At 40.0% G+C, this 19,464-nt stretch overlaps 2 protein-coding genes and 1 long non-coding RNA gene across 5 annotated transcripts; 1 reads left to right on the top strand and 2 right to left on the bottom strand.

Moving 5' to 3' along the window:
* Positions 1–2,256: 2,256 nt before the first annotated feature.
* Positions 2,257–9,975, top strand: LOC144056778 (uncharacterized). 2 transcript variants are annotated; one of them, XR_013295116.1, is made up of 3 exons: positions 2,257–2,547; positions 3,339–3,397; positions 9,624–9,975. It is a non-coding gene; the product is annotated as an uncharacterized LOC144056778 (long non-coding RNA). The 2 variants fall into 2 exon arrangements; XR_013295117.1 differs by lacking the exon at positions 2,257–2,547 and adding an exon at positions 2,705–3,158.
* On the bottom strand, positions 6,498–10,683 carry ppdpfa (pancreatic progenitor cell differentiation and proliferation factor a). Its single transcript, XM_077573825.1, has 5 exons — positions 10,483–10,683; positions 8,738–8,835; positions 8,450–8,527; positions 8,297–8,369; positions 6,498–6,894 (listed from the first exon to the last, which is right to left on the bottom strand). Exons 2-5 carry the CDS (start codon positions 8,790–8,792, stop codon positions 6,735–6,737), a joined length of 366 nt encoding a protein of 121 aa, XP_077429951.1. The 5' UTR covers positions 8,793–8,835; positions 10,483–10,683; the 3' UTR covers positions 6,498–6,734.
* An 874-nt stretch (positions 10,684–11,557) lies between these two features.
* LOC144056755 (tumor protein D54-like) lies at positions 11,558–17,688 on the bottom strand. Of its 2 annotated transcripts, XM_077573813.1 has the most exons (10): positions 17,575–17,687; positions 16,439–16,517; positions 16,013–16,113; positions 15,756–15,904; positions 15,585–15,632; positions 15,201–15,302; positions 12,929–12,955; positions 12,816–12,851; positions 12,676–12,724; positions 11,558–12,362 (listed from the first exon to the last, which is right to left on the bottom strand). In XM_077573813.1, exons 3-10 carry the CDS (start codon positions 16,085–16,087, stop codon positions 12,351–12,353), a joined length of 498 nt encoding a protein of 165 aa, XP_077429939.1. In that variant the 5' UTR covers positions 16,088–16,113; positions 16,439–16,517; positions 17,575–17,687; the 3' UTR covers positions 11,558–12,350. The 2 variants fall into 2 exon arrangements, with proteins under 2 accessions (XP_077429939.1, XP_077429933.1); XM_077573807.1 differs by lacking the exon at positions 16,439–16,517 and having other exon boundaries at positions 17,575–17,688.
* Positions 17,689–19,464: the final 1,776 nt, after the last annotated feature.

The following is a 19,464-nucleotide window of genomic DNA, read 5'->3' as shown; positions in this document are numbered from 1 at the left end:
GAAGTAGTCACCGAATCAAAATGGAGAGGCCTCAATTTGCTGTATTAGAATGCTGCAACATGTCATCTGCACGACAGCTACCTCGCAACTCAAACAGTCAGCGTTTCTTTCAGTCACATTCAGGAATTGAGCACATCAAACACACCGGGCCGACAGTCAAGAGTTCAACCAAAATAAAATTCACCAGTTAGCTAAACACATTTGAATACTACAAGTCAACAATAACAATTAATGTCTTACTTTTTAAAGGAGTAATCGGATTACTTTTTCAAACTAATTGTGTCAACGCTGGCCTTGGCTCAGTAGAGGTTGGCCAACACTGACCTACAGAAAATCATGGTCAGCACAAGCATCAAATTCAACAAAGTTTTCAGTAAGGAGGATAATTTGACCCTGAGTCACTTTTGGCACCAAGACAGATATTGAATGAGCCGACCCGCTTTTGAATTTGGAGGACTTTTGTGCTGTGGTGTCGTCTGGCCTAGTTCTCGTAAAATCGCATATGATTGGCACGTTCAAGCTGCAACCGGGTCACATTCTCTGGCTCAGGCAAGCTGCAGCTGCTGTTGCTTGACTGACATTTAGTCGTGAACAGTCAGGACCAGCAAGGCCTCCTCTGCTAGCCTCAACACTATCAGAAACACTGACCTACAGTCACCACTTAAATATCTCTTCCATGGAATTGTATTCATTTGTTCGCTTCATTTCAAAATGTTTCACTTGGCCTCCAATACATTTATAAAGATGTCACTTTTTTTTGTCCAATCAGAGTTCAGCCTTAATGTGTTGCCATGTCAATCTAATCTGCCCAAGGCCTTCACAAGCAGAACTGCTGGCCCAAGGAACTTCAACTGTACTGTTGTACCTGTAATGATACGTCAAGGGTTTGAATCCAAAGCAGCCACAGAGCCTTGAAGGAGTAATTCAAAACACAACTCATAATGGATCATGACTGTACCGTGATTCCATTCCATGGCCAGGCTCTAGCAACTTAAATCACTCAAATCAACTTTCCCCATTGAAATTAATAGAAATGGCATTGATCCAGCTGCCCCCCAAAACACCAAAAATGGTAAAACTTGTCAAGTCATGTGATGTAATTCAAGTCTAGCTGAGTCTTGAATACGTTTTAAACAAATGAGTCTCAAGACCTTCAACCTGACTCAAGTCAAGTTATGTAACTCAAGAGAGTTAAGACCCCGGAACCTACCACACTCCACCCCCGCCTTCTCATTCTTGAAACTTAGATGCACTTTGGGACAGTGATCACAAAACACACATTTAAACTGCTTTCGTAGTGGAAAGTCTGCGTCATTCCAGGAAAAGGAACACTGCCAGTTGTGTCAACAACCGTGATTAAAGTACACCAACTAGAATTATTTCAGAAATTGGTTGATAGCGACAAAGGACATGTGTTTTTTTTTTGATACTTGGAAGTAGCTAAGGTCATGATAGTCCAGGATTTAATCAGCCCTCACGACGTTCGACTTAAACCTGTGATCTTCTAAGCCACTGTATAGCATGCTAATTTAGCACACAACAAGTACAAGTACCGGTAGCTACGACAGACTTAACAATTGTACACACACACTCCAGAAGAAGTTAAAAGTGTCTCAGCAAATATGTGAAATGCTACTAGCTAGCTCCATAACTGCTTGACACTCAATATCGTAACTTAGCGCTCGCCAACCGCTCTCGTCAAGCTACGTACGGACCCACAAAAACAGCCCATGTAACATTTGCCTGTTGGAAAACAAAAACAAAAAAATAAGTGCAAACGACGCTGATGTGTGAAACCCGGAAGTCCGTGGCATCTACCCCATAAGTCAAGTCATACAATGTTGCTCAGTCAAAATATATAGCCTATTGGCGTGATCAAATTATATTTTCAATAATCACAACACAAAAAAATACATTGTATAGCTCTAAAAATTAAACGAACATACAAAGTAAATTTACATTTCTAAAAATTAAACAACTTGAATATCTTATTTTTTAATTGGTAAATGAGAGGCATTAAGTACACTATTTATGCGGTCTTTTTTTTTTTTTTTTTTTTAGATTTGACTCAAACATTCACATTGTTAGAACTTCAATGCAACATAAGAATATTTAAAGAACACATAAAAAATAAATAATAAAGAGACAAAGGAAGCATCAACATAAGGCAAAAATAAATTTTAAATTAAGGTCAACTAAAAATAACTGTCGCTTTATGAAAATGTGTCCTGTTGAGTGCGATAGTTAAGGGCAGCCCTGTCACATCAAATATGGCGGACACCCTGACGTCTGGGAAAGCCACTCAAAATGGACTCTACATTCATATGCTTAAACCGCGATCGCTTATTTAATGGTAGCGTTTTAAGATAACAGTTTCCGTAATATCTAATCATGTATCACTTTATTATCTTTTCACTTACATGTCAAACTGACTTAAAGTATTAATTTGCATTTGATCAGCTAATGGTAAACTAAACTAGCCAGCTAACCTCGCTAGTTTAGTTTCAAAGATCACACAGCTACCTTACCTCCGACTGACAGATGAAGGTAATAGTTTTTTTCTCTCCCTGTTACACCAAAAAGATGAGCTTTCCATCCAAATGTTTTCATGGTTGGATCATCCTCGAATGAATGTGTTTCAACTTGAGGAAAGATCTCTCATTTTGGTAAAGGTGATGATTTTATTTGATTATATTTTGGTCAACAAAGGAATGATTTCGTTTTTGTTTGTTAATGAACATTTGATCACAGAACGGCATTTGCTTGGTGTTCTGCCCAAACCAGAAGACTCGTCTGTGCATGACTTTTTTGTTTTGTTTAGGAATATATTAGTGTTTTTGTAATATTTGAGTTTAAGCAGTTACGTCTACTTTTTCAGTCTTTTAGTATGCAGTGCTTTTCCAACGTGTGCGTCTGCATAAGGATCACAAGCGAGTTCGTATGAGTCAGCTCAATGTCGCGTCCTTCAAAGTTTATTCTTACTGCGGTCGGCTGCATTGCACTCTTACGTGCAACAGGTCAGGGTGAAGCTAATTTTAACTTCAGCCCGCCGAGACGCTCTTTGACGGGGATCTTCAAACTGGCCCACTGTACTGATACTGTCAACGTGTGTGTTTGAGTGCGCGTGTGTCAGCGAGACTTGTGGACACGCACACGAGGTGAGGCTGGGGCACGTTGAGGTCTCATGGCGGCCATCAAATTGAGAGAGCTAAAAACGTGGTAACCTTGCGAGGACAAATATAGAACGTATCAAAAGTCATTGAATGAGTGACTAGTCTGTGATAAGGAATGAGCCATGACTGGATCTTGTTGACTTGTTTTCCCATGTCGCCAACCAGCCGCCTTTGACCCAGATTCCTCACCGGCTGCAGCTGAACACGCTGCTCCCCAACAACAGGTTCATTTTTATTTTCTATTTATTTAACCACTTGTTTAACCGGGTTGTGCCCATTCAGATCAAGAACCTCATATTTAAGAGATTAAGCGAGAGACAAAATACAATTTACAAAACAAAACATGTAGAATGACATATCAATAAATTGTTCAAACAGTTAAAACATCAACAGTCTACGGAGGCTGTTTCCATGTCTTTCAAAAACCCAAAAGCTTTTCTCCCAATTTCTGTATGGGACAAGAACAAATAAAAACAGACAAACTAAAAGACAGATTCAAATGTGCCCTGTCCTACATATCGTATGACAAGCTACTTCTCAATCGTGTCCTTTTCCGTTTTAGGCCTGCAAAAAGTTTAAATTTTTAGATTTTCAAGCAGTTGGTGCCAGAGGTGGCAAATCCAGGTCCAGAAAGTAATCACCCTGCCACAGTTTGGCTTTAGCTCCTGATGCTAGCTAGCTAGCTAGGTAAACAAGCACCATGGGAGCTAGCTAATGAGCTAGCTAGCTAGCACCTGAAAGTAAAAACCCTGCCATAATTTGGCTTTAGCTCCTGATGCTAGCTAGCTAGCTTGGTAAACAAGCACCATGGGAGCTAGCTAGGGAGCTAGCTAGTTAGCACCTGGTGCTAAAGCCAAACTGTAGCAGGGTTTTTACTTTCTGGACCTGGATTTGCCATCTCTGGTTGGTGCATGCCCACAAGATGAAGCTTGTCAGTATTTGACTTGAAGTGTTTTAATATAGAAAATGATAATCTTCATTGGCCAAGTAAGTAAAACATGCAGAAAATTTGTCTCTGGTGGTTGGAACTGCTCAATCCCCAACAGCAAACTAGCCAATATCACAAAATGCACATTTCGGAAAATGTTCAGTGTGCAGTAGATTACAATAAGGAATCTACTTTAGAAGAACACTTGGGGCTACTACATTTCTGAATTTTAATGTTTGTCATTATAGTAAATAATTTGGAGTGCAAAGTATTTTTTGTTGCGTAAAAGTTTGAGAACTATAAATCATGTAAATGTGCTGAACAGTCGGAAAAAGTGAAAGAGGGCCTGCTGTTCTTCATTTTTGCAATCAGGCATGCCGTGTTTTGCTTTCCAACGTGCAGTCGGGTTGTTGTCATCGGCTCGTGTGGTACATACTGAACTTTCCCCTAGAAAACTCTGAGACCACGCCCCCTCCTTCCTCCCCGGCTGGGTCGGGAAATTCTTGTTTGACCTCACTGACACCCGACTGTTTTTGCCTGGATCGGATCGTGGGGCTTTTTTTTTTTTTTTTTAAATCTCTGATTAATCGGCCCGGAATAGAACAGCTTTTCTGGGCTGGGGGAGGACGTGTAAACAATATAAAAGTGGACTTTTACATGCTGTTTGTCTTCCCAATCAGTCTCTGAGAGCAAACTTTGTCCGGTGTTTTATCAGCTTGCCCACTGTTCTTTTTGTTCTCAGAAATGTTTGCACACGGTGGACTAGTGGTTAGCATGTCTGCCTCACAGTTCTGAGGTTGGGGATTTGAATCTATGCTGTGTAGGTTTTTTTTTCTTTTAGTACTCTGGCGTCGTCCCACATTCCAAAAGCTTGCATTAAAAAATATATGTCAAGTGAAGCCTCTATAGCAGCAGTTCTCAACTGTTGACATCCTCGGCCCTGCATTTTGCTATTGCACAGTTGTGAGTGACCCACTTTTACAGGACAATAAAGAAAATGTATAGTTTCAAAATGGCCTCTGAAAATAAATGTACAGTGAAACTCCACCTATTCGTAGTTGACTATTCACTGATCTTCATCTAGTTACACTTTTTGAAATCCCTAAACCACATTTTTATGTGAAAACGCTCCCAAACATCATATGGAGTCCTTCCAAATATTGTTGAGATGTCAATGAAGCACCAGTTGAGACTCACAACTCTAAATTGTCCACAAACACAAAACAGGGTCAGGCAAGTACACAAAACAATTCAAAGTGATTAACAGCTTGCGTAATAATTTATCTTTGTTTACGATTGTTTTTCTGTAGATATTTCCCTTCCCTTCGTGTACATATGTACAATTGTCGATAGTGGGTAGGTGTGAGCTGCTGATTGGATGGCTTAGCCTGATTGCAGCCACGGGATTGGTCAGACGAAGTACGGGAGCCACCAGCCGATTGAACGCGTTATGTTTGTTACCAGTGAACTCGTTAGCAGTATGAAATCATCTTATCAGTTAAACGATTAGCGAGTTCAACAGCTGACGTGATTACTTTTGTGTTTTTGATAGGTTAGATTGTGTACACTGAAAAGAAAAGAAAAAGCAGACCGTGGAAAATAATTGCTCTAATTCACTGTTCAGTATCCAGCAGTTTGCTTAAGTATTTTTCTCAAATTGAATTTCAGAGAGCCAATAGTGACAACAAACTATAATTCTATTATATTAAATGTGGTATTAAAGTTCAATTGATGTTACAAATTGATTTAGTGAAAGAAAAAAAAATCCTTGTACGTAATTCCCAGTGCCTTCCTCTCCCACAGTTCAGCCACATCCCAGAGGATAAACGCTACAGAAAATAAATACATTTATTTTCTCAGCACTGCACTTTCCAGATGTCTGTGAAGTAGGAGTCCAATAAAAATATATATTTAAATTGCAGTCGTTTTTTTAAAATAAATGATTAAAGTGCATGGATTCAAAATAAGTCGAATCGTTCCACTTCAAAATATATCAAGATGCATATCAAATTGTCATCATATCCTCCATCTGAGCCGTACCATATCGAACCAAATTGGAATCCAAATTCAACTCCAACTTTCCTTTAATTTTTTGGCACCCCGTGTATCGAGTTTGAAATAGTCTTTATTGGTGAGAAGCACACCCTCAGTATGAAGTGGCTCCTGCACAAATATCCCGACTGCATTTATGACCCACAAATGTCTTCTAGCCGCCGCCACAGATTGCCTTCCCCTCTGACCTACATATGTGGTGAGAGCTGGCGGGTTATGTAAGCGCAATGAATGATGGACAATTTATGTTGCCAAACCGCGCAAGGACTCTTGTGAAATGAAACAAGTCCTGCGCTGAGCTCACTCGCATGCAGGCTCCAAAAATACAGTCTGGACAGCAAATCTCCAGTTTTGTCTTTTTATTTTTAACAGCAATGGCAATTCACAAAAAGAAATAGATGAAAAACTTTTTTTTTTTTTTGGTCGTCGTACAAATAAAATATACAGGCAAGAAACAAAAACATTTACTGAAAAAGCGAGTCTTCTTCACCGACCACCATCTCCATCTGGTCCGTGATGGCAAGTTGGCAGTGAGGAAGCCGCGGGATGAGGATGACGATGGGAATGAGGATGAGTGGCCTCTAGGAGGAAGAGGGCGAGGAGGCTGGCGGCGGCGGCGGCGCAGGCGGGCTTAAGGGCTCAAACTTGCCGACGTCGCCGTTTTCACTGAGCTGCCGCTTCAGAAGCATTTCCCTGGCGATGCAGGTCACCTGACCGTTGGCCACTGTGTAGCTTCCGTTTCTGCAAACAAACAACCGAGCAACAGATGAGAACCACTGAAGAAGAAAAAAACAAACTACCAAGACAGAGCTCAAATTTTGTGTTAAATCCCTAACAGATCGCCTTTTACATTGTTTGTGTAAAAGGCGTCAAGACCGCCATGTTTAAAATAAAGGTTTTGATTGTTCGAAATTTGAAGATAATTGATGCAATTTTCAAGAAGACGGGGGGGAATCAGTTGACCACATTTCGATGATATTTTACCAATGAACACGTTAAGTAAATTCAAATAACTGTTTTTTCCCCTCCGTGCATGTATGTTTTCACCGCGGAAATTTCAGCAGAGCGAAATGAAGTTTGAAGTGATGGAACTGAAAGCGTTAGTGCAAGAGGCAAACCAACATATTACTTGAGTTATAGAAAACTATCAGAACTTTAATTAATTTAATTGATTAAAATTAGGGCTACGTATAAATAGTTGTTGTTTTTTTGAGAGAGGGGGGGGGGGGGTAATATTCAGAGAAAAAAAAACTCACAAATTTATGAGAAAAAAGAAAACATGAATATTTGCAACATTATAATGTGGCAGATTTGTGAGAGAAAAAAACTCACAAATTTAAGCCACTTCAAAGTGAGAATGCGTAAAAGGAACCCCGACTGTAATGACTACTTTGCTCTATATTATTTATTAGGTTGTTACTATGAGATAAATTTTTCAAAAATCATTTCCAGTTAGTAAGTAAGCCTCGTAGCGTTCCTAAACAAACAACATGCTATGGGGAAAGTCACCCTCCGCAACGTTGTGCTCTCGTCATTCACCAAACACATTCAAGAGTTTTGATCGTCCCTTTAGGAACGCTACGAGGCTTACCTTCCTTTCTTTGTCAGCGTTTCACATTGTTCTGCAGAGAGCCGCCGCCATTCTACGTCACCACGCACGGAATGTGTTGCGACGTAAATAACAATGGTGGTGTAAGTCCAAATAAAGTTTCTACAAAACGTATTAAACTGGAAATGATTTTTGAAAAATGAACCTCATAGTTATGTTAATAATAACCAAATAAATAATATAGAGCCATCTTGTCATTACACTCGGGATTTCTTTTAATATGGTATGGGTAATCTCTCCTAAAGCAATTACTATATTCCTTATTTGAAAATCAGACCGAAAAGTATAATTTATGAGACCCCCCCCCCCCCCAATGCAAATTTGCCGCTTTCTAAATGTAATGTCACAAATATTCAAGTTTTGTTATTGTAAATTTGTGAGTCTTTTTTAAAAAAATTTAATATTTAATATTTTTTTATATGTGGCCCTAATACGCCGTCATTTTATCATGTTCGCGGGTATCGCTCACGCGCGTGATTTTAAAAATCAGCCAATGCATTCCGCTCCGGTTTGACCAATCACATTTGAGCTTACTTTTGGCTTTCGGCTCCGGGTTTTGCAAAGAAAAAGGAGGTCCACCAGTGGCCAGAGTCTTGTCGTGGAAGTCCTGCGGGGAGCACATTTAAGCCACAGTTAGAGGAAATCTATTTTTTTTTTTTTGCGACGAGAAGGCAACGTGTTGCGTACCAGGGTGGTGTGGGATGACCTCTCCCGAGAACTCAGCGCTGCTACACGAGCTGTTGCTGGACGTGGACCCGATGCGCCCTGCAAAAGCACACGGATTCACTTTCATTGGAGGCCACACAGTGAATCAATGTGTTGATTTTCTTGTGTGTGTGTAATTGATTGATTAATCTTTTTTTTTTGTCGTTGTTTTTTAAAATGTCCATCCCTTTATTGAAAAATTGGACATTATTTCATTATTTGTGGAATCTAGTCAGGTGTTGTGCAAAGTTCTGAAAAAGTGTGACTTACTTCTGTAGTAATCATGGGTGGCGATGAGGGAGCCGCTTGATGGAATTGCTGCCATCTTCTCAGACTTCAGATGGGAAAAAGTTTCAAAACCAGAGGACCTAAGGAAGGTCCAGACAGAAAAACGTCAGTCGGCGACATGATTCACAAGACGAATTTGAGGCTGTGGTACGAGTTGTCCAGGTTTGAGTCTCGGTTAATCGACCAATTATTTTTTAATAATAATAATTAATACATCTATGTAGGTAATTTGACATCCATGTGGACAGGAAAGTGTTTCATTTTGGATCTTTGCTACTGTTCATGTGATAAACATGTTGAATCTTGAATCTTTTTTTTTTTAAAGCCACGTGCACTCTGTGCTGCATTCCAGTGTAAGTTTAATGCATGTACTGTATATACAGTAGTATATTTATATGTATGTAGACGAGAGACAGCTGCTTGTAGGACTCCGGTTTCCTCGCTCCTCCAACACGTGTGACAAAATGCCAAACTGCAGGATTGTTATGGATTAAATGATGACGCTCGGCTGGACGAGATTTTCAAAGATTTGCCATGAAGATTAACGGGCATTTATGAGAGTAAATGGCCGAACAACAGTTCACACAAGTACCATGACTTAACTTGTGTATCCCAATTTTTGTTTAAGTTATGTTGATTTACAAGCTGTTACTTGATCTTTTCTTTCCATCTTTTGCCTTGTAAGCCAAAATGTAAATGACGATACATGTGTACAGAACAACAAATAGATGCTGTGTGCCCTCGCATGTGGGAAATTAGAGTAATCTAATCAGCATGGCTGTCTTTCCACTAAATTACGCTCAGTTCCCAGTTCATTTCCATGAAAAGTTCAAAATCAAGTTCTCTGTGTGTGTGTTTTTTCCCACAGGAAAACTTAAATGAGGGGCTGTTATTTGAATTTGGAGGACAGCTCAGAGTCTTAAGTAGTAGATGAAGGTGGTGCAGCTTAACTGGACATGAGAAGCAGATGGCTTTGGGGATTTCATGGAGCAGGTGAGTACATGGTGTACTGTCGCCCATACACAAACAAGAAAGCTTTCCAAATTGACATTTAGCAATAAAAAGGTTCATTTGTGGCCCTGACATGCATATACCGTGCGCACAAAATACTCATTTGGGACCTCAAGGTAGTAATAACATGCTCATGAAACACAACATAGGTGGCTAGGAATTTGGTTTTGTTTGCGCAAAACTACTAATTTGTATAAAGTGAACACGAAATGTGTATTTGTGGCCACAAAATCGGTATTACGTGCGCATGATATAATAATTTGTGGCCACAACGTCGTGATTGCTTTGTACTGGGCAATAGGGGAAAACAAATGGAGCGCACCTCCTCGAGAAACGAGATGGTCAGACTGAAGCTGAAAAACAATGGACGGATATTGCTGATTCAACTTGATTTTAGGCTGGGAATTAGCAACAAAGCCATTCTAGAAAGAAATCTAGAAATCCCATTTTGGTGGTATTGAAACAGACTATCGACAGCGAGGTTGTTCATCATGTCCGACCTTCTGGACGTCGTGCGTTGTAATAGTGCGCACCATTTTCTTACCCAGGCGTCCAAGTTGCTCACGGGAGTCGCATGAATAAAACTACAAACTACAAATGAGCCTTTTGTTAGTATGTTCCACCGATTTTGATGCAACAATTTGGTTTCTGAGTTTCCCCCAATGTCACGACCGGGACTTCGTAAACAACAGTGGAGTCGTTGCTTGTGGGCTTACCTTGCCTGCAGATATGGATGTTGTTGAAGTTGGAAGGTTCGGATGGCACAGGAGCTTCTCAGTGATTGGAACGGCCCATTTGTGGATGGGTGGACGGACGGACGTCGACGACGGTGGTGTTGTTGTTGTTGGCCCTTCTCGGTCGCTCGTTTGCCGCTTGGACACTGACTCACAAGGCCTGACAGGCCGCTTTTAATCGCTCGGGGGCCTACGTGGGCTGCGGGTGGGCGGAGACTTGAGGCGTGGCATGCGGTGAAACGTGACCGTGGAGCATGAGTGGGAACATGTTGACGTCATAGGACCGACAGAGGCCGTGTCGGTGTTGAGTGGAAGACTTCGTCATAAAATTATATTTGGACGACAAATCAAGCAAAAACGAGCAAAAACGACGATTTGGTGACGAAGCTACAATTGTAACAGATTTATATACGTAGATGAGTGGTACATTGTGGTAGAGTCCCTCCTTGGTGGTCCAGCCGCAGATAGTTGGCACGCCCAAACCATCGCGATGAACGAGTGTCTCGCGAGAGGGAACTCGTCTTTTGGAGACTCGCGTTCGATCCCGACCCAAGTGTAAATAAATATCACTTTCTTTGTTCAAATGTTGATTTTGATTTATTCTAAATTCAGTTTAATAAGAAATGTAAAGCATTAAATGACTTAAGTAGTTTTATTTTTTTAATCTGTAATGAAAGTCAAAACAAATCAAAACAAGTCATTGTAGGCATATTTGTCATTCTATTTATATCCTATTATTTCTAGCAAATCTGCCTGGCAGAGCGGTCGCGGCCCTGATTCGAAGTTTATATATATATATATATATATATATATATATTCATTATTATTATTATTATTGTTGATGTAGCACGGTGTCAAACTTGTTTTGTGGTGATTGGGGTGGTTGACCTCGGGTCGCCGTTCTAAACTAGTCTATATGTCTAAACAACTGACAGTGTAACACCAAAATACCAAATTCCCAAAATGGTAAAACTTTGTTTTCATTTCCAGAGCTGCATTCTAGAGTTGACCAAAATTCTGTACAGCCCATTTAAAATACACAGAATGTAGAACTAAGTAACATTTAATGTATTGATGGTTTATTGGACATTTCCGAACATTGCAATGCAACACACATTTACACAGGGAAAACGAACGGCGTACTTTATTGCTTTTGTCTGTGACATACAAATCAGGCAGGCAGATTGTTACACTGTAGTACTCAAATGACATTTCATCACATTTTGAAATCAAAATAATCCTCACAAATCAAATTACGGTCCAAAGTCCAAAGCTTTCCAATGAGTGGAGAGCTTCCTTTAATAGAGTAAGGCCGCCATTTGGATTTGTGAGGTAAGCTCCGAATTGTTCATAAAATCAATACAATACTAAATAAATACCATAGTAAGAAATAGGAATATATCAAACACATTTTGACTTCATTTTATTCACTATGACACATTTGACTTTTAATTAAAAAACATTTAAGTACAAAAACACTTATAATAATTCTAATTTTTGTTAATGTTGTAAACATTGTCAATGGGCCAGCAATGTAGATTTTCTGTATTCAAATGTTAAAATGAATACACTATGTCACCAAAATGATTGAAGCATGGTGCAGGAGTCACAATCAGGCAAATACATGTGTGGGGTGTCATTTTTACGAATTATTGACTAATCCAAATTGTCAAGTTGTTGATAATGCAATCTTAATGGTTAAATAAACATGCCGTTTTTGGCGTCTCTAGAACCGTTGCTGGTACATGACACTTCACAAACGAAAGAACTTGAAAACATTCTCATGTGCTGAAGCGCGGGGATCTTCTTCCAAAGTCAGACGTTTCTCCTTTATCTGTCAGGACTGGCAGTCATCTTCTCCTCTGGAAATCATACATGAAACATGTGGCCCCTCGTCATACAAAAGCTAGTGTGTGCCACGTAGTCCTCACACTTCTTACATAGAGTAGCAAATCGAAAAATGCTAAATTGCCCAAGTACTACCAAATGACCAAAATTAAAATACAGTAACGTAGCAGCAGCCTTAATTTTTTTTATCAGAAACAATGCAAAGATTGCCTTTCTAAAGTACAAGGACAATTAAAAAAGATTGCAGTTCACATTTTATTAAGTTTAAAAAGTATACTAAATAATTGTTTTAAAACAAGCAGTTGTTAAAGATGAAGTACAACTCACCTTCACACTGCCAACCATTTCTTCTAAAGACTTGAACGTGGAGGAGTGTCTGAGAAGAAAACATAGATTTTGTTCAAATTTGCTTGAATTTCTGACTGCAGTAAACAACTGTTGGAAAAATTGCACGGACACATATTTACCTCATGGATGGCACACTCATGGTGTGGCTCAGCGTGCTTTCATGGTGAGAGCGACATCATTAGACAACCAAGCGTTATCATATCACGCGTCGAATACGGAGCGTAAAACTTACCGTGGTGGGCTCGGAAGGGGCAAAGCTCTGATGTGTTTGCAGCGTGAGAATAAAAAAAAAAGAAAAAGAAAAGAAAAAACAGATGTACACATGAGTAACTAGCTATGGAGTCATTTTGTTCGACTTTAAAATCAGTCAAGCAAGCAAAGTTGTTTATATTTTCTAACTACTGTGTTTTGAAAACATCACAGCTTTCTGTTAAAGGGGAAGTCAACCTTAAACATTTCTTGACAATTTAGTTTTTGTGACCTCATTAGTCTAAACATGACATTCTGATTAACTCATTCACTCCCAGCCATTTTCACAGAAGCAATACCCTTCGCTCCTGGCTGTTTTACTGGATTTTGACTAATTTTGCAAGGCCCCCAGAATATTGTGTTCTATTGCTATAAAAACATGGAACCTGCCAAAAGAAAGATCAGGAAAAAAAGTAATAAAAAGTATTTCTATCTGTTTCCGTTTTGCAGCAATTAACATTAGAATATAGCTAAGTTTCATCATTATTCACAAATTTATTTAGAAATGTGAGTAAATTAGTTTTTTTTTCCAACATGGCCCTGGTGGATCTCTTTTGCTCTGCTGCCACGTTGGCCGTTTGTGTAATAACTACCATTTCTTTAACCGTTCTTTGCAGTTGAGAGGCTGCATCAAAGTCTTCTGTATGCTCTAGCATTAAAAAAAACCCCCACAAAAAACGTATTAATATGTCTTGGGGACACCTAAAACCTTTAAAATAGAAATTATTTATACGTTTTTGGGAGCAAATTAGTTAATATTGTGTTCATGGAATGAGAATTGAGCAGCAAAATCCACGTGTTTTTTATCCATTTTGCCACTTGCTGTTGACTGAAGATGACATCACAGTTACTCAGGGCTCAGGCAACGACCAATCACAACTCACCTGTTTTCTTAAGATGAGCTGTGATTGAGCCCTGAGCAACTGTGATGTAATTTTCACTCGACAGCAAGTGTAAAATGGATGGCGGGCCGCAAATGGCTAGTTTAAGAGAGTATCAGTGTCACTTGTCAACAATCCAGTAAATATTTGAGGTGGAACTCAACAGATTGACCAACATTGCCCCCTCTTGATATATGGCATCGCTGTGTGTGGCTAGCAGATATACATCACACAAAGAAAAATACATTTAACTACTTCAAGTCCTCTAATTAGTTGGATGTTTATTTTATTTATTTTTATTTTTTTATCAGATTCTACCACTAAACATGTGACTTGATTTGCATTCTTTAAGTCTGTAAACCTGGAAAAGAAACCTCCGTGGTCATTGTGCCCTCTGCTGGTCTGCCTGAGTGACTTTGCCAATATGTGCCATGTGACATCCAGAGGTCAGCTTGTACTCACTGACCTCCTTGCTAAACTCTATGGCTAACGATGACCTGCTCTTTTCTTGTTCAATACTTGTGAATGGATCTTTTCACCAAAACGTTTCACGACCAAAGATACCGCATGTAACATTAGTTCGCCGTCACTCACTTGTGGATCATGAGGTAATAGGAGACGCAAGTAGCAAACACCCCCTAGTAAAAAAAAAAAAAAAAAAAGTGGCACACCCCTAAAACAGGCTGATTCAGGGACAGCAAAAATATTAGATCCAAAGTCAATTTTGACAAATGCATGTCACAGACATGTCTTTCACACATTTGAGAACTATTCTAGAATGTTGAAAAGTTGAATAATATGAGACCTTTAAAGTCAGAATTCTGAATTTAAAGTGATAATTCTGACTTTTTTCTCAGAATTCTGACTTTAAAGTGAGAATTCTGAGAATAAAGTCAGAATTCTGACTTAGTAACATTCAAGTGAGATTTCTTTATTTTAAAGTCAGAATTCTGAGATCAAAGTGAGAATTCTGCCAAACTTTCATTTTTTTTTTCCAAAAAGATGCTTCACTTCATACAGGCTGCTCTCTAGTTGACTGCAGGCTGCAAATCATGAGCTGCAGGTGATTGGAAATGAAAGGCATTGATTGAATATGCAGATCATGTATTTTTTCATGGAAATCACGATCCGATTAATTAGAGCATCACTAATTAGTAGTTACTAGTCTTGCCATCTTCTCTGTACATCAATTTCTAACATCCATGCGATTTATCCTCCCCATCCACACCACTTGTTCTTCTACGTTAACTTAGTTTTTTATGCAAGTGAAAGAAAAAATGATCTTTTTGGGGTAGATTTGAAAATTTTAGATTAAACCCCCCCCCCCCCCCCCCCCCAATCTTTTCCGATTTGAAAAGTTCCAGTGGAGGGTACCTCATCTCTGCCAGCCTCCTGGTGATGACCACGCCTACGTTGGACAATGCAGAAGATGTCACATGACCTGCATGAGCGAGACCTTCCTTGGTCCTCACGCATCTGCAGATAGAAGCAAATGGCAAGTGAAAAAGTGTCCACTCGACACACAAAACGGAACAGAAGGCCTGCACATACGCTTCATGCCGGACCTCCCGCTAATACCGCTGCTGCTTGTACTAATTCAGGCTGTAAGGCTATTAACAGAGCACCAATCCTATTGCGCTCACAAAATCCCATCACTTGTTCCAGAGAGGAAACAAACGAGTGAGCACCTGACAAAAACAACAGGGAGTGCCACCTACGATCAATGCTTTCCTTCAAGAAGGAGAATCAAACACTCACACGTTGGAGTTGTTCATGTCATCCAGGACTGCAGAGGCTGTGAGAAATCTGCAAGGAGACCAACATGGTGACACATCCTAACACTGATTTCCCGATTGCATAGTCACCAGCAGCTATGAGTAGCGTGCAAGCGGAGATCTCAATGTTGAAACACGCGATGAGCGCACTCACGGGGAGGAGGTCTGCACTTCCTGCCAGCCTTTGGACAGGTTCTCCTTGAGGCTGCTGAGAGGGCCCATCCCCAGCTGCCTCCTGATCTCGGCAGCCGACTTCTCTTTGGTCAGCAACACCTGCCTGAGGGTATGAATCTCCTCCTCCATCTGGTCACAAAAATGCAGCGAGATGGAGTCAGTCAGGGGGAGTGGCTAGTTTGGTTCCGTTTTGGATGAATCAAATGAACAAAGTCATACAGCCAATTGAAGTCTCACCTTGGCGAGTTCGAACCTCAGATTGTCCCTGTCCTCGTCGCTTAGCTCTGCGGGTGGACATTCATTTCCTGGCATGGTGGAGGAGAACGTCTCGCCAAAACCTTGAGCAGAATGACATATTGTTGATTTGAAGCAACCTTATGTGGGAGTGAGCTTCACCGCTGACGATGACTGTCATTGATACGGCTGTTGTTGTGCCCATTGTTCTCTCATCCCCTCTAATCCTGTTTTATCTTTTGGGAGCTTTTGTCCTTTGAGGAGCTTGTTCCTGACCTCAGATGGTTTTCAAGGAGCATTAATAACAGTTACCTTAAAAAAAGTAATTGAGTTGATTACTTGATTTTACATCATTTATCTAATTTACATTACAATTTACTTTATTAGTCACATTCAACAGCAAACTCAAAATAGTGACTGTATTTCCACCTTGAAAAGGTGAATTTCTCTCCTTCCTTCAGTGGTTTGTCGCTCACTGCTTGGTATGCACACGCGAGTTATCCTCGAGCTGAAAACAGGACATACGATACGGACAAAGAAAGTAAATACTGTGTATATTTTTACGGAGGAAAAGAAAAAAAATAGTAACTAGGGCTGGGGGGAAAAGTCGACCAAGTCGAATAAGTTGACTTTTGAGAATAGATCGACTGGAAAGTGAAAATGTCTGCCTCGAAACTCCTTCGGAAACACGTTTGCGCCGCCGTCCATGTTTCTGCACGGACCTTTTTGCAGACGCACTCCGTGTGCTCAAAGTTATTAAACTCAATAAGACTCGTTACTCGTGGATTAATGTTGAAGCATTGTCTGTAAATGACTTTTAAGGCACTATTACGTGTTGTATGTAATGTGTATATATAATGATGTGTGACCTAAATGTTAGTGTTTGTTTACCTTAAATGGTAATCGCTAGCGTGCTAATGCAAATAGCGATTGCTAACAGTTTAGCATAGGCTAATTTTGTTGGTGTTTAAAACCCGTGGGCAGTATTTTATTTTGAAATGGCTTGGTAAGAACGATGGAATAAGCGATAGGATAATTGATTTTTTTTAAAAAAAGATTTGATAGTGACAGCTCTAATATTAACACAAAGTGATCTTGATAAATTGCTTTAATCTAATAACCGGTCTGGAAATTGTAACAGGATGGACTATTATTCATCAAGGCAGCATCACTGAAGAGGAGTGCGTTTTTTGACCTTCTCAATGTGCCATGAGATAACTTCTGTTGTGAATTGTCGGTATACTGTATAAAATGGACTTGACTTGCTAGGGTGTCACAACGACACATTTAAGATATACTCTAGTTGACGACTTTTTGCTTTTATTCTGTCGTTTGGTTCGAACACTATAAAATCGACAACCTTAGATCAACACGAGTTAGAACTGTCCACAGTGCTGAACTCTGTGCTAATTGTGGCTAGTGGCTAATGCTACCTGTTGCGCACAATGCCAGGGCTAGCTGAGGCAGACAGGAGAAAAAAAACTGACACTATATGAAATCGATCACACGTTAGCAGATGTGCCAAAAGGCAGAAAACAACACGAAGGAGCGAGGCTCTTTCTTACCCGGTCGGCTCATGGCGGCGGCGGCGGACGAGGCTCGTCTGTCGGACTGTTTACATCCAATCAGCTCAAGTGGGACAGCAGCGGGAGACGCACGCACACATGCACATGGGATCACTGAGGGTATTAATGGAAATACATTACACACCCACGCACATGCACACGCACGCACACTCTGATGTAACATAGCGAGTCAGTGTGTAGTAAAAAGAACTAAGAAAAAAAGTACGTATTATAATTAGGTGTTAATGTATTAATATGTTGTTCAAATGGTGATGAAGAATGCATAGTTTATTTCGGCTCCATACACAACACAGAAAAGAAAGCACAAACATACTTTCGAACAAATCAATTAACCGGAAAAGGTATAGGCAGAAGCTCCAGGCTTATCATTGTTAAAATATATATACAGTACAGACATTTTCATGACTATGTACATTGTAGATTCTCACTGAAGGCATCAAAACTATGACGACAACTATCGAACACATGTCGAGTTATATACTTAACAAAAAAAAAGGTGAAAATAATAAAATAAGTACAACAATAAATATCCTTCTTTTTCTCTTCCCAAAGTATGAAAAAAAAGTAACCAGAGCAAAGGATGACTTTTTTGAAAAATCTATAATATAAAACATGTTTTCACTTATTTCACCTTTTTTTTGTTCAGTACATAACTCCACATCAGTTCATACATAGTTTTAATGCCTTCAGTGAGAATCTACAAAGTAACCAGCCATGAGTATAACGCATAATAATATATAATACATATGTATATAATGCATTGAATAAGAAAGTGTGTTCAAACCTTTGGCCTGTACTGTAAATGAAATTAACCAATACACTCATGTTATAATTCCTAAATATTTTACATTTTATAAACCTCACTATAATCATTAATTATTTTGTATTTGAACATTTTCTTAAACCCCAACAGAAAAGTACTACACAGATTCAACGCATTATCAAGTCCATTCCACATTTTTACAGTCAAAACTTTAACACATCTATATTTTATGTTGGTCATCCCTTTCCAAGTTTCAAACATAAATAAACCCCTTAAACAATAGTTTCCTTTTCTTAATTTTAAGAAATTATTAATAGAGGAGTTCAAGTATCTTGGGGTCTTGTTCACGAGTGAGGGCAGGATGGGGCGGGAGATCGGCAGGCGAATCGGTGCAGAGTCTGCAGTGATGCGGACTCTGCAACGGTCCGTTGTGGTAAAGAAGGAACTGAGCCAAAAGACCAATCTCTCGATTTACCGGTCGATCTACGTTCCTGCCATCACCTATGGTCACGAGCTGTGGGTCGCGACCGAAAGAACAAGATCCCGGATACAAGCAGACGAAATGAGGGTGTTCTCCTTTAGAGATAGGGTGAGAAGCTCGCTCATCCGGGAAGACTCGGAGTAGAGCCGCTGCTCCTCCGCGTTGAGAGGAGCCAGATCAGGTGGCTCGGGCATCTGGTTCAGATGCTTCCAGGACGCCTCCCTGGAGAGGTGTTCCGGGCATGTCCGGGCCCCGGGGATTAAGTCTCTCGGCTGGCCTGGGAATGATTTGGGATTCAGTCGGAGGAGCTGGTCGAAGTGGCTGGGGAGAGGGAAGTCTGGGCTTTCCTCTTAAAGCTGCTCCCGTAACCCAACCCCGGATAAGCGATAGTAAATGGATGGATGGATGGCATACGTTTTAAAATGCTAGAATTGCTTAGTTGATTCTCTGTAGCCAACCTTATTCATTATTCTAATTGCGTTTTTCACCCATGTAATTTAATAATTGGGTTTATATTTATTTTATATACAGGAAGTTGTGAGTTTTAGTTTCACTTTTGTTTATGTTAGTTAGGCCTCTTAATGATTTAGCTAGGTGGCTTGACTTGAGCTAGGCTGTTGTGTCG

Source organism: Vanacampus margaritifer, chromosome 1 (assembly GCF_051991255.1).
Source record: "Vanacampus margaritifer isolate UIUO_Vmar chromosome 1, RoL_Vmar_1.0, whole genome shotgun sequence".
Classification (NCBI taxonomy): Eukaryota; Metazoa; Chordata; class Actinopteri; order Syngnathiformes; family Syngnathidae; genus Vanacampus; species Vanacampus margaritifer.
Note: the sequence above shows the minus strand (reverse complement) of the source record. Positions and strands in the feature narration are given on the sequence as shown.

Excerpts from the sequence above, each read along its gene's own strand:
- ppdpfa (XM_077573825.1), bottom strand. The coding sequence starts at position 8,792 with ATGGCAGCAATTCCATCAAGCGGCTCCCTCATCGCCACCCATGATTAC. Across the intron at positions 8,528-8,737 it reads CACCCATGATTACTACAGAA|GGCGCATCGGGTCCACGTCC; the intron begins GTAAGTCACACT and ends GTGCTTTTGCAG. Across the intron at positions 8,370-8,449 it reads GGTCATCCCACACCACCCTG|GACTTCCACGACAAGACTCT; the intron begins GTACGCAACACG and ends TGCTCCCCGCAG.
- LOC144056755 (XM_077573807.1), bottom strand. Across the intron at positions 15,905-16,012 it reads TGAGGTTCGAACTCGCCAAG|ATGGAGGAGGAGATTCATAC; the intron begins GTGAGACTTCAA and ends TTTTGTGACCAG. Across the intron at positions 15,303-15,584 it reads GACATGAACAACTCCAACGT|ATGCGTGAGGACCAAGGAAG; the intron begins GTGAGTGTTTGA and ends TTCTATCTGCAG.